The sequence below is a fragment of the Parasteatoda tepidariorum genome, chromosome 7, assembly GCF_043381705.1.
Source record: "Parasteatoda tepidariorum isolate YZ-2023 chromosome 7, CAS_Ptep_4.0, whole genome shotgun sequence".
NCBI lineage: Eukaryota > Metazoa > Arthropoda > Arachnida > Araneae > Theridiidae > Parasteatoda > Parasteatoda tepidariorum.
Window position 1 is genome coordinate 8,211,582 of NC_092210.1, and position 20,879 is coordinate 8,232,460.

The window sequence follows — 20,879 nt, forward strand, 5'->3', positions numbered from 1 at the left end:
CCAGATACCTCAGACTACCTATCAGCACCTTGTGGAATCAATGCCACGGCGGGTGCTAGAAGTTTTGAGGGCTAAAGGTGGTCCTACATGTTATTAGCAGGGTGGTCATAATGTAATGGCTCTTCGGTGTGTATATATATAGATATATATACAACTACACTAACTTTTACACTAATTATGTAGCATTAATGACATATATTCTTTAAAACATTATTACTGCACCTTAATGCGTAAAAATTAAATCGTTAGAAACAAATCATTAGTTAATCAAAAGTTATTCACGGTTATTCATTTAATTACTTAAAATCTAAATTCGCTTTTTTAAATATGCGTGTTCATTATACCGAATCCAGTGTCGTTTTTGTTTTTAAATAGGTTATAAAATATTATTTTTTAATAAATGTTTCGAAACATTTCCAAATGAAAAGAAAAATTACGATTGTTCAAAACTAAAATCATTTTCCTTAAAATTGCCTTACCTGTTAAGAAGATTACTATGTTTTTTGTCTTTTATTATTTTTAGTACTTGTTACTTGCATTACTTACATTAGTCCACACTCTTGAAAACTCACTAAAATTTTTATTTTTCAGAATTTTATTCAATAATTGGTTACAACAAGAAAGAGTTTTATATTGGAAAAATTTCAAAGAATAGGAACAAAGTGTTGAGAGCACTCAGAGATAATGTATCACAAATTCTAAATCTGACAACTCTTCTTCGGAAAAATTAGAATACTTTTTTTTATTAATTGAATTCTGTTTATATAAATTAATTTCAGAAAAATTGTTTCTTATCCAGTTTTTCTCTAGTTTTCCTATCAACCAAATTTCCATGTAAGACATTTTGTTTATTTTTGCTTATAAATAGAGAAATATTTAAACGAAACTTCTAAACAAATTGGATCGTACAGACAGCACTTCATATGCAATTGCTAATTTATAAAAGTGATTAGTTGTAGTAAATTTTAATCCAATCCAATGAGTAATTATTAATATCATGCTTCAAATATACTGGCCTCAAAATATCATAAATGTTTAATTTTTGTTTAAATTAAATACTAGCAGCATATTCAAGAAGTTTTCTACTATGACAAAAGTTACCAAACAAAAATATATTAATTTTTGTGAAGAAGTTTAATAAATTGAACGAATAAATATATAACCGGCACTGCCGACCTAGTTTTGGAATATCAATATTCAAATTCGTAGCCTTGTGAAAGATAGGGGAACGACTGCATCAAGCATTAGGAAAATCTAGCTTTTGTGGAGGATTTTTCTTTTTTGGATGGAAATATTTTATTTTATATTTTACAACCATCGTTGAACAGCTGACCTAATTTTGGGTTTATGACTACTTATGTTCAACTCCGTAGCCTTGTAATTTTGAACTCCATCCAGAAGAAAAGGGAACTCCTGGATCTAGTTTTGGGAGAAATTTTGCTTTCGTGGAGAACTTTTTAATGGAACTAACCAGTATTTGCGTTAAATGGAGAGAAAAACCATGAAAATCTCCTACGTTAGCCTGACCGCAAGTTGACTCTAACCAATGATCTGTCTACTACAGAGGATATTTTACGTCAGCACTGTGGTTGGTAGGAGCCGGGAGCGGAATTCATATCGACCAACCATCTCTGAGATTCGAACCTGGTTCACCTTATTGGAATTCGAACACTCTACCCCCTGAGCCACCACGGCTCTTTAATGGGAATAAGCCGTATACATGGAGAGGAAAAACACGAAGCGAAAACTTCCTATAGTCTGCCTGACGGCAAGATTATCGAACGGGAGCGGATAGGGCCGGGAGCGGAATTCGTATCGTGGTGGCTGCTGTGGCTCACGATGCATAACATTTTGTTATTACTTGTGACGCATGCGCTTACAAATTTTCTTAGAACATTTAATATTTTTTTATATAAATACATTTATTGTAATAATAATATATTATTGAGAAGGGAATAATTTAATTGAATTATTGAGCAATATTTCTATATCTAAAATGCCCAAATTTAAACTCAAGCACTATTGTGCTTTGTTACAATATAAAGTTGCGATTTTAAAGTTTCTACACTAAGAAAATTTTATCGTCATTTTATCGCTAATTAAAATTATGATCACTTTTTAACACTGACTAAAAAATACGGAAATTAGAAAAATGTACAAATAAAAAATAGAATAAAATAAATAACAGTTTTTAGACTAAAATGGAGAAAAGAAGTTTAATTTTGTGACATCTGAAACAAGAAACGGAGTAAGATCGGCACTTTTGTAATTAACTTCCTCGACTTTCAAAAGTCAAAAATTAAATTATTTTCTTCGTTTTAGCTGAATTGAAAAACGTGCGATTCAAAATTCTGTTTGATTTATTATTGTAAATGTTTTAAAAAAGCATCTCTGAAATTAACAAAGAGAAAAGAATTTTTATATATTTTTTAAATATTTGATTAATAAAAAACAAAATATAAAAAGAACAAATTATAATGGAGTGTTCCCTTTAGAACTTTTACGAAGTATTTCTCCACTAATTTGATAAATTAGTCCCAAAAAGACAACCAGAAGAAAAAGGGAGCCCCCAGGGCGCGAAGAAAATCATTATTCTTGAGGTTCGTATCATCAAAGCCTAAATTCACTTCCTTTTTCTGACAAAACCTGAAGAATAAGTGGTACAAATACGTTTCTAGTTCTTAAGAGAAGGAATTGACCATTTGGAAAAATACTTTCCTTTGGTCATCATAATTTTTCATATCGAAGTTTAAAGAGGATATATATTGGTCACTAACAACTTAAACCTGTATTGTTTCGTATTCCCAGTGTTAAAAACTATATTTAATGCACCACAGACATGACTTGTTTTATTTTTCTAGATTTATCAAGTATAACATTTTTAAGACCATGTAACATAAAACAATTTAGTGATTTATATATTTTCCAATTGGGTACTTGCAATTGGAGAAGAAGAATAACCCTGAAATCACAGAGTCAGGCCTTATCACGTGGTTAAGCACGTTGTGTTAACACTGTAGCCATCAGGCTTGGCTTATTATCACACTGAATCTATTTTCGGATCAGATTTGATTGGATACCAGCAGAGATGTCACGTGTGTGCGTCGAATCTGATTTTCTGCTGAAACGCGGCATAAACAAATCCCACAATTTAACAGGCATGGTATCGCTTCTTACAGGCCTCCTATTATTGCATATAATCACCAACGATACCGATAAATATGCCAAATTCATAAAGTAATCATTTTAATTTGACTCCCTATGAAAAATATAAATAAATATTAGAATATGTAATGAATATGAATTTACGAAAAATAATTTGTGCGGATGTAATAATCTTTCTACGGCGTTTTGGGTGCTTATCTGTTTCATTAAGGGGGCTTTAACAATCTCCAAACTATTATTGACTTAATTATTTCAGGTAACACTGTAAAGAAATATGGGTACTTATTAGTTATAGAGACTTGAAGCCAAGTTCGTTAACACACAGGAACAGTACCGTTCACCAGTTACCGATAATACACTTATATAGGTGTAAAATATAGGATAATATCATCACATTAAGATAGCAATATAATTATATGCAGTGCAAAAATATTGTGTTCATTATCGACAGCGTGTCTTATCAAAAAGATAAAATCTCGATTCTAACGTGAAACGATAATTATTGATTACAATAAGATGCTATGGTGAGCAGTAATGATGAACTTTTATTTCGGTAGCGAAAGTATTTACTTATAAAAGTAATATAAATCAGTTAAATAAAAAAATATCGAAATATGTTGCTAAATATCGATATTATTTGACAATACATCAGATACTAAAATTCGGCACTTTTTGATTAAAAGTACCGATGTTCGTGTTGGCAACAACTTAGAAAAGCAGTTGCTAACACATTGTCCATATAACCAATAATTAACGAAATATATACCTGTAATATAATGTATATAGGTACCAAATGTAGGTAATGTGATCTTTCCCGGTCACCGAAGCGCATCAGTACTGAGTTTTGTAACTGTGTGAGAAATTTTTTTTCTTCCCTTTCCCAGTTTAATAGATGGGGAGAAAGGCGCCCCATCTATTAAACTGTGAAAACTATGAAAGGTCTTTTTCTTAACTTTACAACTGTGACCATATTTTTCAAATCGTGGCAAACCCCTCATATTTTAACACGTTGAATGCCACGCAAATTTTACATGGCTTACCCGTCTGGCCAAACGGTAAATAACTGTGAACTAAATTTGCGAAATTAGAGAGATTTTTTAAAGGGTTTATCGTAACAAATCAAAAAAAAGTGGTGAATTACATAACCTACAAATTGTTTCGAAGTAGTGGTGGATAAAAATCTACTAAATTGAATTTATTAAACCAAGAATCAAAATTAATAAACTACCACTTGAGAATATTTATTCGCTGTCCGAAGCAAGTTGGTCTCTGTGTATATAAATAAAACTATTTTTGGACGTTCTATATTTCATTAATTTCTTCAAGCCATTTTAGTAACGATAATAATATTAAAAAAATACAAAGCGCAAAAAATTTACTCGAATTGTGTGTTTCTAATAATCTTGGCCTCGCCGGTCATCGGTGATCCCCGTGGTGTTACGAACAAACTCAGTGCCGGTCACCGGTAACCCCCGTGGCATTCAGCGTGTTAAAGATCAAGGATCTAAATGCGTCAAAGGTTTGTTTATTCAGAGAATATACATTGTTGTGCCTAATTTTCAGCACTAATTGACACATTTAATGTTAATCTCTCGTATTCTAAAGATTTCAAAATAGTACTCGGAAATTCGAACAGTAGATAAAAAATTATGAAGATCCTTCTTCTATTATTATTATGATTTCGCGTGCTGTGCAGTGGACAAAATTAAAAGAAAGAGTTAACACCGTGAATAACTTTTAAAGTAATGATCAGATTTTAGGTACTAGACTCGATTTAAATAATTTGAGGGCCTAATCTTAAATGTGCCAATTAGTCTGAGCACGCAATATTTTAAGTTACGAAATCAGACACAAAAACTTACTTTCTCTGAACAAACCTACGGATCTCTCTCAAAATATGGTGGTTACCGAAATATGGGCGATATGGTGGGGAAAGAGAAAATTTAGATACTTCAGTATTAATTATACTTTTCGCATATCTTACCATATCTTGAGAGTTTTTTCAAGTGAATCACAAAATTTGCAGCACATTTAAAAAACTCTTTACTCAAAGATAATTCCATTGAAAGAATCTTTTTCTAATAATTATTTATTACTTTTTCATATTATTAATTAATAATAGTCAAAAAAATTTAATTCGTAAATTATAAAAATTTTAACATTTTTTTAAAAGAAATGCAATTTTAATTAGCAAAGCAAAAAATTTGAGCTTGCATAGTTTCTAAGTTATCAAATTTTGAAGAAGTCGTACATCTGAAATTTGATTTCTAAAGGGTCAAGAATCCGAATCCATCGAAAAAGGTAGGTTCAATTATAGAAAAAGCGTTTTTGTACAGTATAATATAGATATCTCTCAGTTGGAGGGACGGTAAGAAAATTTCGTGAAAGCTAGTTTTCGAAATAAAAGGTTCAGAACTAAATATGTTCTAAAAAGTAGAAAAATATATTCTTAAATATTGCTCTAAAAATTAGAGCCATGAAACGTGAAAATAACTACAAATAAATATGTATGTAATGATAGTTGAATATAAGTTTAAATACAACGAAGATAATTTTATTTTCAAAAGTAAGACAAAAATAATTATGCATTAAATAGAAAAGAATTGGTTTACAATAAACTTACTTTGTGAGTTTTTCGAAAAAAATGAATTTTTTATTTCGAAAAGAATCGACAAAGCAAGGTTTTGGAAAGAAAGTCTTCGACATCTTAAATAATTACTCAGGAATTAAAATTAACATTATGTAAATATATAATGCCAAGGGGAAAAACATTTTTTTGACATGACAAGGTTTTCGAGATATCGAAGTTCAAGAAATCGAGACAATACTGTATATGACTTCGTAACTCAAAATATCATCTCCTCTAGTTCATTAGCGTAATTTTGGTTAGCTCTAAAATCCTATCATGTGAAAATTCAATAATTAGTTCAGAAGTTAATCAAAGTGTTAAATTTTTATTTCCATTTTCGCAGTATGCATAGCATTAGTGCTGTAGAATCTCACCCAATTTGCAGTTTTAGTACAAGAAAAAAGTTAACTATATAGTTTGAATAAACTACATGCATAGCAATTAAAGTTTTGAATTTTATTGCTTTCTTTTCTTCCTTATTTTTGTTCAGATTGAGAAAAATTTAAAATAAAGAGAGAACGACTCAAGAGGGGAGCTTAAAACATTTTGAAGTTCCTTTATGCTCGATTTGCGTGACCCATAAAGCTTACCTAAAAGTTGCATGTTTCAGGTTAGATCTGCTGTTTGGGTGATGCATAAAGCTTACCTGAAAGTTGCATGTTTCAGGTTAGCTCTGCTGTTTGGGTGATGCATAAAGCTTACCTGAAAGTTGCATGTTTCAGGTTAGCTCTGCTGTTCTGATGACGCATAAAGCTTACCTGAAAGTTTCATGTTTCAGGTTAGCTCTGCTGTTTGGCTGACACATAAAGCTTACCTGAAAGTTGCATGTTTCAGGTTAGCTCTGCTGTTTGGGTGATGCATAAAGCTTACCTGAAAGTTGCATGTTTCAGGTTAGCTCCGCTGTTTAGGGGACGCATAAAGCTTACCTGAAAGTTGCATGTTTCAGGTTAGCTCTGCTGTTCGGGGGGACACATAAAGCTTACCAAAAGGTTGCTTGTTTCAGGTTAGCTCTGCTGTTTGGGTGACACATAAAGTTTGCCTGAAAGTTCCCTGTTTCAGGTTAGCTCTGGTGTTTGGGCGATGCATAAAGCTTACCTGAAAGTTGCATATTTCAGGTTAGCTCTGAGGTTCTATCATGTGAAAATTCGATCATTAGTTCAGAAGTTAATCAGGGTGTTCAATTTTTATTTCAACTTTCGCAGTATACGTAACATTGGTGCCGTAAAATCTCACACAATTTGCAGTTTTATTCCAATGAAAGAAGTTAACTGTATATTTTAAATGAACATGCGTAGAATGCATAGAAATTACATGCATAGAAATTATAGTCTTGAATTTTATTCCTTTCTTTTCTTTCTTACTTTTGTTTAGAATGAGAAATCTTAACATAAAGAGAGAACGACTCACAAGGGGAACTTAAAACATTTTGAAGCTCCTTTATGCTCGATTTGGATGACATTTAAAGCTTACATGAAAGGCGAGCTCTGTTTTTGAAGAGTGTGATTCAGCGTTTACTCTGGCATAAATATTTATTCATATTAAAATGACGGCTAGCTATTCAGAAACATTTTCACAGTTACAGCTTGACTGTTTATGATCACATGGAAAATAATTAAATATCATATCTTTGGTTTGCTTACATAATAATAATTAGTTAGTATTATGTTCCCATATTGTTAGTTTATCTTTTATGTACAACAAAGAATCAATTTTTCAGCATCACTTGTCTAGATAAATAAATCGAAGCTTTGATTTAATAATGAAATCAATCTAATTAAACTACAGCCTTCAAAGTTCGCTTCATCTTTATAGGAAAATGAAAACTAAGAATAATCAACCGTGATTAATAAAACATGATTCGTGTAGAGAATTGTTTAAAATTATGCAAATTAGATTCCGGTCATGTACAGCAAAGATACAATATTTAATTAGTATATATCGATATTTTGAACACCTGTTTGAAAAATCAATAATAGTAAACATATTTATGGAATTAAATAGAAAATCAGCAAAACGAATTCTTTAAACTTTACAGACGACATTAATTCACTAAAAAAAAAGCTGCCTGAAAATTGAGCAAAGATTTGTCAAATAGCTCCGAAACAAGTACTACTCAAATTTGAAAAAAAAAAAAATTGTATTCAACATTGAAACAGCATGTACTCCTTTTTGAGCGAAATGCATGTTGTTCGTTCGTTGCCGGCAGAATGCGGTGGCCACTATACAAAGCTTTCAAACTCTCTCTGGCCTGGGGATGTATAACGATGGTGGTTAAAGCATCCTTCTAAGAAACAGGAGGTCCTCGGTCCGAATCCTGTCGGAAACCAATGAACCCATTTCTCTCCCCTCTTATATTTTGCTCAAAATTTATTATACCATCATAACAGTTTGATGGTTCATGACGGTTTCAGTGCGGTTCATGATGGTTCAACATCATTTGATGGTTACCATCATCCAACATTTTCTATTATGCGTTCATGGTTTTTGGTATACCAACAAACTTCCATCATTCCATAATGGAAAATGATGCTTTAATACTATGATGGTTAACTATGAAGAAAAGTTTGACTCTCATGGACCAGCAATCCGTGATGGTCCATGATGATTCCGATTATACATCTCCATAATGGTTAAATAAGAATTCGTGTTGGTTCTCAGGAATATACCATCAAAACACTTTGTTGCTTTTTTTTATATTGGACCATCATAAATCAATCCGAATTTCTATATTGGGATGATGGTTGTTCATGATCGTTCCAACATTTGATCTCTTAGAAACTATGATGGAGACTTCTGATGGTTCAATATGAGCAAACTATAAGAAAAAAAGTTGCTCTTCTTATATTGGACCATCATAAATCAGTTCGAATTCCTACATTGGGGTGATGGTTACTTATCTTGGTTACCATCAAAAAATATGATGGTTAATAATGGAATTATTGATGGTTATCATCAAGATTATGTTGGTCCATCAATAAAAAACCATCAAAAATATTGAATTGGGTATGCTTTTTCAATTTTGAATATGTGTGGTTTTCAAATTCGATTAAAATTTGTTTTAGAGCTATTTGGACACATTTCTGCAGAATTTTAAGAAACCTTTTTTAGCGTGCATGAAAATAGAGTCGACGTTTGATATAGCGATTATATAAAAATGAAACTTACAAATTTGTAGCGTTCTATAACACATAAAGAATGGCCGGAAGGGGAGAGTGGCCTAAACATCTAGCTAATAGTGACAATCTTTCTATCATCGTATTGTGATATAATAATCATATAAAATTCACAACCTGTTCAACAAGTGATTTTTAATAAATAATATATTAGAATGAAGCATTTCATTATTTTCGTTATTATTTTAAAACTCATCATAATATTTACCACTGAGAGATTATTGTTAATTGAAACGTAACATGTGATAATGCATTATCATAGAAGATAAACAATTTGAAAAAAAAAACTCTTTTAATTCTTATGTATTAATTTAAAAAAAAGAAAAATGTATAGTTAAATTTGTTGAATGACTGTTTTATTTCATTAAATTTGGGCTCAGCAGCCTGAATCGAAATTTCTATTAAATTGATATAATTTTGAAAGAGGAAGACACCGACACTTTTGTGTGTATTTTTTGTACTGCGATCTTTATAGATTTTTAGTGGCTCTATAAGGGAAAAAACGTTTGTTTTTTACGTGAAATGTTTTTTCACGTGATCACGTGAAAATCAATGTTTTTTTACGTGATTCTTTTTGTACAAAGTTAATTTCATCTTCTAAAAATAATGCTTCTGCAAATACTTTTCAACTGCGAAGAATTCCGCAGTGTTTTCAGATCTAGCTAAAAAAATTTTGTTGGAATAAAAATTTTAAATGTATTTTGATTGAGTGCATAAACGGAGAATTTTTCAACTTTTAGGGTGCTGCTGTGAGGATGATGGATAGCACAAACTTGTAATAATAATGTGTAACAATATTGACAAAGAGTGCAGCTTAGTAAAAGGGAATAACTCGTTCAAAACAAACCAATTATTCAAGTAAGTTGTTAAATAATAGTCAATTAAGTAGTTCCTTAATATTAAAAGCAATATATTAGCATCAAGAGATTTTAATTAAATTTCCGAAATAGATAGAGTTCATAATAATCTCATAATTTAGTTAAAATGGATTGTGATTAAATTTACTGGAAACAGATTTTGGCAAAAGACTTTCCGAAAGACTGACAAATATTTCGAAGACAAAGAGAATTACCGAAAAGAAGAATTACAAAACTTAAGAACAACTGATTTGAACAACGGAGTTGAAGAATTAAAGAAAAGAAAAGAATATCAAACAAGTATTTATAAGATAACAAAGATTACAAAGAATAACACATAAAATAACAAAAGGAGAATAGGATTTCCATATCACAGAGAATTTAATAACCAGTAAATAACAGTTAAAATCTCAGAAGAATTACAGAATGAAAGTATAATTAAATTTAATAACTGGATAGAAGAATTAGAGAATAGAAGAATTACAGAAAAGTATAACATAACATAGCCTATTTGTTATAATTCTTTACAAAGAATAGAATAACAGAATATTCCGAAAAATTACAAATGGAATAACAGAAAAACATGATTTCTGCAACAGAGTGTTAAGAAAAATAGCTCACTATCAATTATTATTGTAAAAACTTTTAACATGGAACATTAATATTTACAGAGTGTTAAGAAAAATAGCTCACTATCAATTATTAATGTAAAAACTTTTAACATGGAACATTAATATTTATATAAAGTTATTTAAGAATTATTCATCAGTTAATTACTTTTTAAGTATTGAATTAAAAGGCAATACTTTTCACTTTAGAAGCAATGACAATAAACTTTGACAAAAGGGACGCGAAGGGAATTAAGAAACAACTGGTTCTTAGAAAATCAATTAAGTATTGAATTTTCGAAAGGATTAAGGCAGGGACTTTAATTCTTAAGAAGTAAATGCAGGTAGCGAAATGGAAAAGTTCTTAAGTAGTGTTTCGAAAGACGAAGTAAGCAAAGAAAATTGTTTACTTCCCTCTCCCCTGAAGAATGTAAATAAATTTGTTAACACCCACTCTTAGAAATAAATTTAATATATATNTATATATATTATATTGGTACGAGCGGGGTTCGGAATCCATACTGGCTAGCCATGGCTGGGATTCGAACTCGTTCACCTCATAGGAGGGCGAACTCACTATCTCCTGAGCCATCACACAATTATGCAGCTCAATAATTTCTGGTTATACATTTTATATTATATTTTATATCCGTCGTTGAACAGCTGACCTAATTTTTGGGTTTATAACTACTAGTGTTCAACTCTATAGCCTTGTAATTTTGAACCAATTCAGAAGACAAGGAAACTCCTCTATCAGTACCCCCAGAGGCATGATTTGTTATGGGAACAAGGAGGATTTGTCAATCTACAGATTTAACGTGCATTAGTCTCCATTTACTATACGGCTGGCGGGGACGAACTCTTGGACATGGCCCCAGTGCCCTATCAACCAGGATATCGCAGCCCGAGGTGATACATTTTATAATTTTATAACCGTCGTGGAACAGCCGACCCAATTTTTTGAGTTTACCACAGTTTTTGAGTTGTTTTGAGGAAGACCACAACCTCCCACGGCTAGCCTGACGGCAAAGGGACTCTAACCCATGATTCTTCTACCACTGAGAATATTTAACGTCAGCATAATAGTCGGTGCAAGCCGGAGGCGGAATTCGTATCGACCAGCCATTGCCGGAATTCGAACTCGGGTTCATTGGAAAGCGAACGCTCTATCCCCTGAGCCATTGCGGCTCAAAGTTATGCATAAAAACATAGAAGTATACTTTAATAACTAATTGTTTTTTATGCTCCTTCTAAGATTGTTTGATCATGTCAAACTATAAGAAATTCCGCGCAAAACAACGCGTGGTTCAATCGTTCTTTTTCTCACCAGATTATTTACAAAAATGCCTATTTGCTCTAATCGACAAATATTAAGCTCTCTTTTTCTCACACAGTTTTCAAGATAAAAACAATAATTCTTTAGTTTAGCACCAGATTGAGTTGTAGTAGGTCTTATGAAACAGCGCGAGCATTAACTTTTATAACTAGAACTTCCACCGTTAGAGGTAGATTCGTGGATTAGTAGACAAAGAGGGTAGATTCGAACTTTATATATCATGTAAATTTTGACTTGCTAACCTTTTGCTTACGGAGCTTAGCAAGATGAAACCATACTTGTTCACTTATTGTACGAGCTGTAAGCAAAGGAATAATTTATAGCTGTTGCTAGAGAAGGCGGTGATTCTTTAAAGACAATGAAACCAGAGTTAGATTTTGCAGGAATCGGCTCAAGAGTACCATTTTCTTAATAATTTTTTTCGTTTCTTAATTAATGCTTTTAGAGGAAAAAGTTGACCCTCTAAGATGAAAATTTATTCAAATGTTTTGTTTGATGTTTCATTTTTATGCCGCGTATTTTATACTTTACCCCTGTCTCCATAACTCCAGCCTTCATAATACCAACTCACAATTTTGAATATTTGGAATTACATTGCAGGGACAAAGAGTCTTCTTTTCTTTTTCTTTCTGTGAAGTTTGCTAGTTTATAAAATTCTTTCTTACATATACTTAAGTGACTAAGACTTATTTATTTACCTAGATATCAGTAACTGTTTTGCTTTTGTATTTTAAATTGCAATGATTGAATTTTTAAATGTTTGATTGAAAATAGTTTATTGATATAACTAAAAGTAATTACAAACTGAAAACAAAATGGTGTAAACTACATCATAAATGTGTTTCGAAAAAAAAGGAAGAAACAAATTTTTGAAAAAAAATCGTAACACAAATATTAATGAACAGTGTTTGTTATTAAAGTTAATAAATCAACACTGAATATATTTTGATAACATAACGTAGAACTGCGTAAATGCAGGATGATGAAGTAGAATTTTTATATCTCCTAAAAGGCGTTTTCCCAGATTTTAACTCTCACGGTTGAAGAATTAGGAATACTTTTGTTCACTGTCAAATGTAGAAGAAAAATAAAAATATATATTTTTTCGCAACACATTCAAGCTTAAAAGAGATAGAAGGAAAAGAACAGTCTTAAGAGGAACTCAAAAAGTCTGTGGATTTAGAAAGAAAGAATTTTCACAAATAGGCTAAAAGTATAAAAAGATCCCCCAAAAAAAGGAACATTTTTTTATGCTTTTATACGAAAATATGTGAAATAAAATATTGAATATAACTTATAAGAATCAATTGGTTATAATGTTAATTTTTCAGATCTAATGTTCATTTTATATAAATATTATCTTAAAATGTGGTGCAAGAATTTTTTATAAAATATGTAAAGAAAGGAAAAGTCTGCGGTAATTTTTTATCACCGTCATTGAACAGCCCACCCAACTTTTAGTTTACGACTACTAATGTACAACTTCATAGCCTTGTAATTTTGAACCCGATCCAGAAGACAAGTGAACTCCTGGATAAATTATTGCGAGATTTCATGGAAGACTTTTTTGATAGAACTAATCCTCATTTGAGTTACATGGGGATGCAAGGGGACACTTACCCATGATCCAACAACCACGGAGGATATTTAACATCTGCATTGTGGTCGGTGCGAGTCGGGTGAGGAATTTGTACCGAAGTCTGCGGTTATTGTTATTCGAAAACCAAAAATTTTCTTTGTTGTTATATTAAATACTTTTATTTCATATGTTTGTGTCTGAGGATGTACAAAGCCTTGTACAAAAGTTGCACTTTATATTTTTTCAATATTTTCTCATCTTTGTAAATTTGGTACTTTACAAGTAAAACTTGATATGAGATCAGATGTATACTTGATATGAGTCACCGATCCTTATGCCATCCACGATGATCACATTGATTATAAAAAAATAATTAAATAGTCAAGAACATGCAATAAAATCTTAAACAGAACCATCTGCTGTTTTATTTATAATAGCCAATTCTAAACTAATGCGAAAAAATCTCGTTTCGGAGGGATCTCTAGAAATTAAAAAAAAAACGACTAAGAAAGAAGATAAGTGATAGTTTTTTTTATTTATTACTTCTTGCAATCGATGTCCAAATTTCAAGGCCCCAGCACAAATAGTTTTGGAATTATAAAAGATTCAACATAGAACTCCGACACCAAAAGCAAATGAAAATACTGAGTTAAGACAAAAGAGAAGTTGGAAAAAATATTAATACAAGAAAATAAAAAAAGTTGAAATATGTAAGAGAAGGACTTCTGAGATTTGTTTTTCAAAGAAAAAAAAGTGTAAACTGCATCAATATTGTACAAGCACGGCTTTTAAGATAAAATATATTGTAAAGGGTCCTTTTTTGATAAAATAACATGAGAAATCTCCGTTTTTAGGGTAAAATATTTCGAGAAGGGTCTGTTCTTTTCATACATTGTACATTGTGAAGGCTCTCCTTCACGATAAAATAATTAGTGAAGAGTCCGTTTCGCGATAAAATATTTTGCGAAGAATCTGTTTTTATGATAAAATATTTCGAGAAGGGTCCGTTCTTATTATAAAGTATATTGTAAAGGTTCTCTTTCACGATAAAATAATTAGTGAAGAGTCCGTTTTACGATAAAATATTTTGCGCAGAATCCGTTCTTATGATAAAATATTTCGAGAAGGGTCCGTTCTTTTTATAAAGTACATTGTGAAGGTTCTCTTTCACGATAAAATAATTAGTGAAGAGTCCGTTTTATGATAAAATATTTTGCAAAAAATCCGTTTTTATGATAAAATATTTCGAGAAGGGTTCGTGTTACGGAAAAAATATTTTGTGCTGAGTCCTTATTAGTACGAAATATTTTATGAAGGATGAGTGTTATAATAAAAAATACTTTGTGCAGGGTCCCTGCTAGGATAAAATATTTTGTGAAGGGTCCAATTTCACAACAAAATAACTTGAGAAAAAAGATGTAACGAATTTCTTCTAAACAGAACCCTTATTGCATTTCAAATTATACACATATTTCTAATCATTGTAATCTCCATAACAGGCAATTATATTATTACATAATTACTCACTCCAAATTAATTCGTATTCAATACCCCTCATGATTTAACTGTTACCACTAACTATTAGACAATAATGCAAATTTCTGGCAAAAATATCTCACAAAATTTTAGCACGATATTGTATTATTGCACCATATTTTTTATTATACATTCCTGACGAAAATGTTTTAATCTGGAATTTGTTATGTTAAGGAATATAGATTTAGTTATATAAATATATAAAATGTTAATTATCGCCCAGGTAGGAGTAGATAATGCTTCAGTAGGCAATAAACTATACTTTCAAAGATCTTAGTCAGAGTTTACTTTAAAAAACATTAGTTTAAAGTATCTATATCACTTCTTCTGTATATTAGAAATTCCTGACGCAATTTTAGAAAAATATGCTAGAAAGTTTTGAAAACTACTATAAAAATTAAAATTAAAAAAAAAACAATATGTTGAGCAGTGAAGTTTTTCTCTTTAAATTTTTTTCTAAGTTACAAAAATAGAAAAACTATGTTTAAAGTTGTATTTTACCGGTAATAATTAAACTTCTTATGATAAGGGAAAATTGAATAGAAAGTGGAAGGTTGAAAAATAGGGTTTACAAGAAAAAATGTAATTGAAGTCAGCAGTTAATTGAGGTTCCAAATTACATTTCCAACTTTGATGCTCAATAACACCTAAAGTAAATTAATATTTAAGTAATATAACTGGAATTTGGCAACAAGTTAAATTTCTGTGGAGGAAAAAGAGAACTTTCTGTTTACACATTGATACATATTTCATATTTTTTATAGCATGCCCTGAAATATTTCTGTAGTTTTGTGTCACGTATCTCTGCCGATTTCTGGATTCTATCTCGTATCTACACACGGTCGTCTATTTCTATGGCACGTGGCTAGATCCTATGCAGTTTGACACATGAAAAAATCATACATGCAGTTTAAAGTATGATATTAAAAAACCATGTTTGAATTTAATAAAATGTAAACTGCCGCATATCATATAAATTTTTAAATTATTGAACTGTAAGAATTGATTCCCACGTATTCAGGAAACATTAAGTATTTTTAAAGCAAATTGTCCCACATACGAATGGTTCGTTTCTATTTTATATTTTCTTTCAATAAAAAATGTTTATTTCGTTATAAAAATATCACAAAGAATATTATTGAAATAATTTTAATAAGTTTATAAATCAATGGCACACAAATAACACTTACTAAAATATCTATTAGCATACCAAAAACATTTATTTTACTAAGAAAGGTAAGCAATTACATTACATAATTTCAAATTGAACCGTAAAAAAAATAAGACTTTTAAGTTGACCATCTGTCTAGATTGACCACTTTTAGTAAGAATTGAATTTATCTTATGAACTAAAAGAGAGCAAAACATTTGCATCCAAAACATCGATATATTTTGTAAGTTGACGTCCAAAATAAATCATGTTTAATGCTATTCCAAAACATAATTTATTTCATAAGTGCATTTTACTTCGTATTTTAATGACAAGTAAGTAACTTTCTAGGAAATTTCCTATGTTTTAATGATACTTATTAAAATTTCACTGAATTGATAAAATCGTATTGAGAGCAAACCTGAATAGGATTGCAAGTTGACCATATGAGTAAACTATTAACGTACATAATAACGTATGTCACTTATGTTATTCATACTGTTAAGTAAGAAAAATGACTTGCATGCCATTGTAATTTGATCACAAAGAAATTGCACCGCAAATGGTCAACTTATACTGATTTTTCTGTATCTATCACATAAATATAAAAATGTCAACATATTTCAAAGTTTAACAAAAACTATTATGTTGATTAATGTCAATTTATAAAATGCTTAAAACTACACAAAAAAATTTCAAATCTTGTTATGTTTAACCATGCGAGGACTAGAAATAGAAAACAATTTAAACACCAAAAAATTCGAAAATCTTTTTTTTTTGTTGGAAAATGTCCTAAAGACCAAACTAAACAAAGTGGAGAACACCTAAAGTGCAAACTCCAGTAGATATAGTTCAGAACTTTGTCAAAAGGTCGCGTTGGTTGAATGTGCCATGCGCAGTAGAGAGGAGAAAATTCTAAATACCATCAGCGTTCATTGATAAGACGCATGGAATTTCGCTCACGTACGATAAAAATAACACGATAAAATTAATGACAATAACGATAAAAATGACGAATAATTTCATATAAAAAGAAAACAAGAACATTATGAATCTGATTAAGAACTAAACGTAAAGTGTTGTTGGCCACGAACCCGAGGAAGTGATGTGTAGAACGCCCTAAGTACCAGATGCGAGTATTAATTTTTCGAATCTCTTGAATTTTTTGCTTATTTTTTCGACTTAGATGCCATTAGCGCTAAAGTGATAAGACGCTTGGAATTTTGCTCACTTTCAATAAAAATAACACGATAACATTATCGAATAATTTAAGATAAAAATAATACGAACATCAAGAATTTGATTAAAAATTACACATACGTAAGTAAGATTAATATATATGTAAGTTGTTGTTGGCTATGAACCCGAAGGAGGGTCGAGTAGAACTCCCTAAGTACCCTAGGAGCGAGTATTAATTTTTCGGCTGAAAAAATTGAACTTGCGTCGTTTTCCATTTCTAGCCCTCATAATAATAATCAATTATATCCTCATAATAATAACCTCATAAATAAATAATGATATCCTCATAATAATAACCTCACTATAATATAATAAAATCAATTTTTAAATGATTTTAAAACATTACTTACCTCAATATCACTCTCAAAGTCAAAATTTTCGTACTCGTCGTCCGATAAGTCAAAACTGACCATACGTGCCCTCCTTGGGGGAGGAGGTGATACAAGCCTGTCACTGAAGGCTTTTCTATAGATGCCTGAATATCTAGGGGGTGCACTTCGGGGCAGCAAACTACTATCTAGGCTGCTACCCCTACGTGCTGTGGTAGATGATGAACCATAGGATGATTGACGAATCAAGTTCAAACGTTCACAACTTGCACGATAAGTCATCACGCTTAGCTTCATCACTACTCGTCAGTTTTATGAACCAAATGCGCTTGAAAGAAGTATTTTGCTTAAAAGTCTTTAATCAAAACGCTGAAGCAATTTTTAGTTCGTAGTGAAAAACTGAAGTTTACTTATCTTCCTTGTGCCAACACTTTGCGTGTGATGAAATCGTATATCCAAAATGAAAGTAATCAACGAGCGTTTTGAAGCACTTGTCTATATCCAAGTTTAATGTTCTGAGACGTGTTCTATTATAACTATTAGAACATGTAATGAAGTTGTATATCCAAAACGAAAGTAATCAACGAGCGTTTTGAAACATTTCTTTTTATCCAGGATTCATGTTCTGCATAGGGGGATGGTTATAAATTTTACAGAATTCTATACCATATGTCTTAGCATGTATAATAGAACCCTATATCCAAAACGAAAATGATCGAGGTATAATTTTTATGCAGGCTTTTTCTTCTAAGAAGTGCTTGTAAATAAGTTTAGAGAATTATACACCATAACTCTTAGTACGTGTGATAAAAGCGTATATTAAAAAAGAAAGTAATCAACGAGTTATGTTCTGAGAAGAGATTGTAATTAAGATTACTGCATTCTACAAGCCAACTATTTGAACGTATCATAAGACTGTATATCCAAAACAAAAGTAATCAGCGAGTAAATTTTGCTGTTATCCAGATTTATGTTCTGAGAAATAATGGTGACTTAGTTTTCATATTTCTATACCATATCTCTTAGTATATTCAATGAGTATATCCAATCTACAAGTATATCCAAAAGGAAATTCGTCGAAAAGTTTTTTAAAACACTTTGAATAATATATGCTTTAATGTAATGTTTGGTTAGATGTTCAGATGTTACTTAACTCCAAAATAGGCTGCGTTAATATAAAAACTTTAATGAAGCCTGTTTCCATGCAAAGAAGCTTAATGCAGCTTGTTTTATGTATATTTTACATTCAGTAAAGCTCATTCACAAAATAGTTTATAACAAAACTAATTCATTAGCACAATCTATTTCATATACTTAAATCGTTCACAACGTAGCACCTTAACTATGTCTGATATGCCAAAGGATATTTTATAGATATGTATGGGTTACCTACTGATATAAAGAATGTTATATAAATCGAATTATTATTATATGTATATACAGATATTAAATAATTAGTATTCTGCACACAATGCTCCGAAATAGATAAATATAGCTGGAATTAAGCAAGCAATTTAAATGTATAAAGATTTAATTATTTATCAGATTTATAGTATCCTCCATTTTTGTATTTATTTATTTATTGCTATTTTTTCCTTGGTAACAGATTTTTATTAGTTTTCCTCACTCATTTAGCAAAACCAGTTCTATTAAGCTCCTTTTATTGTTTTGTCAGTTGTTTTAAAATTATTTATAAGTTTTTGAACATTTATTTAAGTCTCAAAACAATATTTTCTTTTAATTGTTTTAAGAGCGTTATTCTAAAATTTAAATGCATCATAAATTTCACTATAGTTAAAAAATATCCAATCCGAAAATTATATATGTATTTTCAGATATTTTCATTTCTAATTAAATTATGAAATTGAGGAATAAATATCAAATTATTTTAAACCAATATTTAAAATGCACGTATTGTTTTTATTTTATTATTAAATGGTAAATATCATGCATTAAAAATTATTACACTAACATGAAATTCCTAAAGCAATATTTTTGCTAAAGAAAAATTATAGTTATAAGAATTCAAGCCAACTCTTTATGTAATATGTTAGCATATAAATGATTATTTTTCTCAAAATATCTGTTTACTTTTATATATTATTTGATTATTTATATGCATACATTTTATTTATAAATTTACGTTCACTAAGTATAATAATCTAGCCAGCAAAATTATATTTTAATCTAAAAGCGTACAACTTATTATGTTTGTAAAGTACGGAGAAACTAATGATATTCTCATTGCATACATTTTAACAGGTTTTAGTCTACCTATTCCCTAAGTGCATTATTGCGTATCAGTGCAAATTATTTAAACAAATTTTTCTAATAATATTTATTTACTATTGATTACTATTTAACTATTTATATATTAAATAGTAGAAGTTTAGTATTAATTTTTATATTCTAACAAATTATATAATAATAAAAAATTCGCCAATGAACAAAAAAATTGAGATTTTGGCAGCGCAGATGGCCGTATTTCTTACTTTAAAAAGTTTTTAATGAAGTAAAGAAAGTGAAAGAAAATCGAACAAAAATATCCTTGCCTTGCACAATTATTTTTTCCTTGTAGGAGAATGTGTATTAATCCCATTTCCACTGAAAGGCTTCACGTATTATCCAAAACTGGACCACTTGGCGAACTTTTTTGAACGAACTGTCAAGACATGCGTGCTTTTCGGCAGCACTGGAAGAAGTGGGGAACTTCTCTCTGGGTGAGAGAGAGGAAACGGCGCTTAGACGGTTTTTGGGGATGGTTGGGGGCGTGATGGAGAATTGGGAGAACTAGGGGGGAAGTCGTATCGACCCATGAAGGTATATAAGAGATTCACCTTGTCAGTGGGCAGTCAGTTTTTTTCATATGAGTATTATCAGTTCGAGTTCTTTTCAATAAAGATATCACAGCAGCAGGTGACAGTAGAAGAAACAATCGCCAATATTTTTTTTTCAATGTTTAGAACATCGGTGAAAATGAAAAAAGATATATAGATAGATAAAATTTCGCTTTTGATTTTGATATTTTCCAGTTTCAAAGATTACATTTAAGTTTCAAAATTAATTTTGAAATTTATTAAGATTCAAAAAATTTTTTAAAGAAAATTCTTTCCTTTTCGTTTTTTAATTTTGAAAAGGTTTCATAGGATTGAAATTGTAGTTTTTGCCACCCTTGGAGAAATTCAATTCACTTTTTTAACAGAAGGTTTATAATTTAAAAAAAAAGAAAATGAGGTTTCCTGAAGGATTCGAATAAAATATAACAATTTATAAATCAA

General features: G+C 30.4%; 1 protein-coding gene across 1 annotated transcript in view; it reads right to left on the reverse strand.

Moving 5' to 3' along the window:
* The window catches only part of LOC107437766 (uncharacterized), a 349,045-nt gene extending 331,025 nt beyond the window's left edge, over positions 1 to 18,020 (reverse strand). Inside the window, exon 1 of the mRNA XM_016049867.3 lies at positions 17,623 to 18,020. Within this exon, the coding sequence (XP_015905353.2) occupies positions 17,623 to 17,898 (276 nt within the window). The 5' untranslated portion in view covers positions 17,899 to 18,020. The remainder of the gene's footprint in view (positions 1 to 17,622) is intronic.
* Positions 18,021 to 20,879: the final 2,859 nt, after the last annotated feature.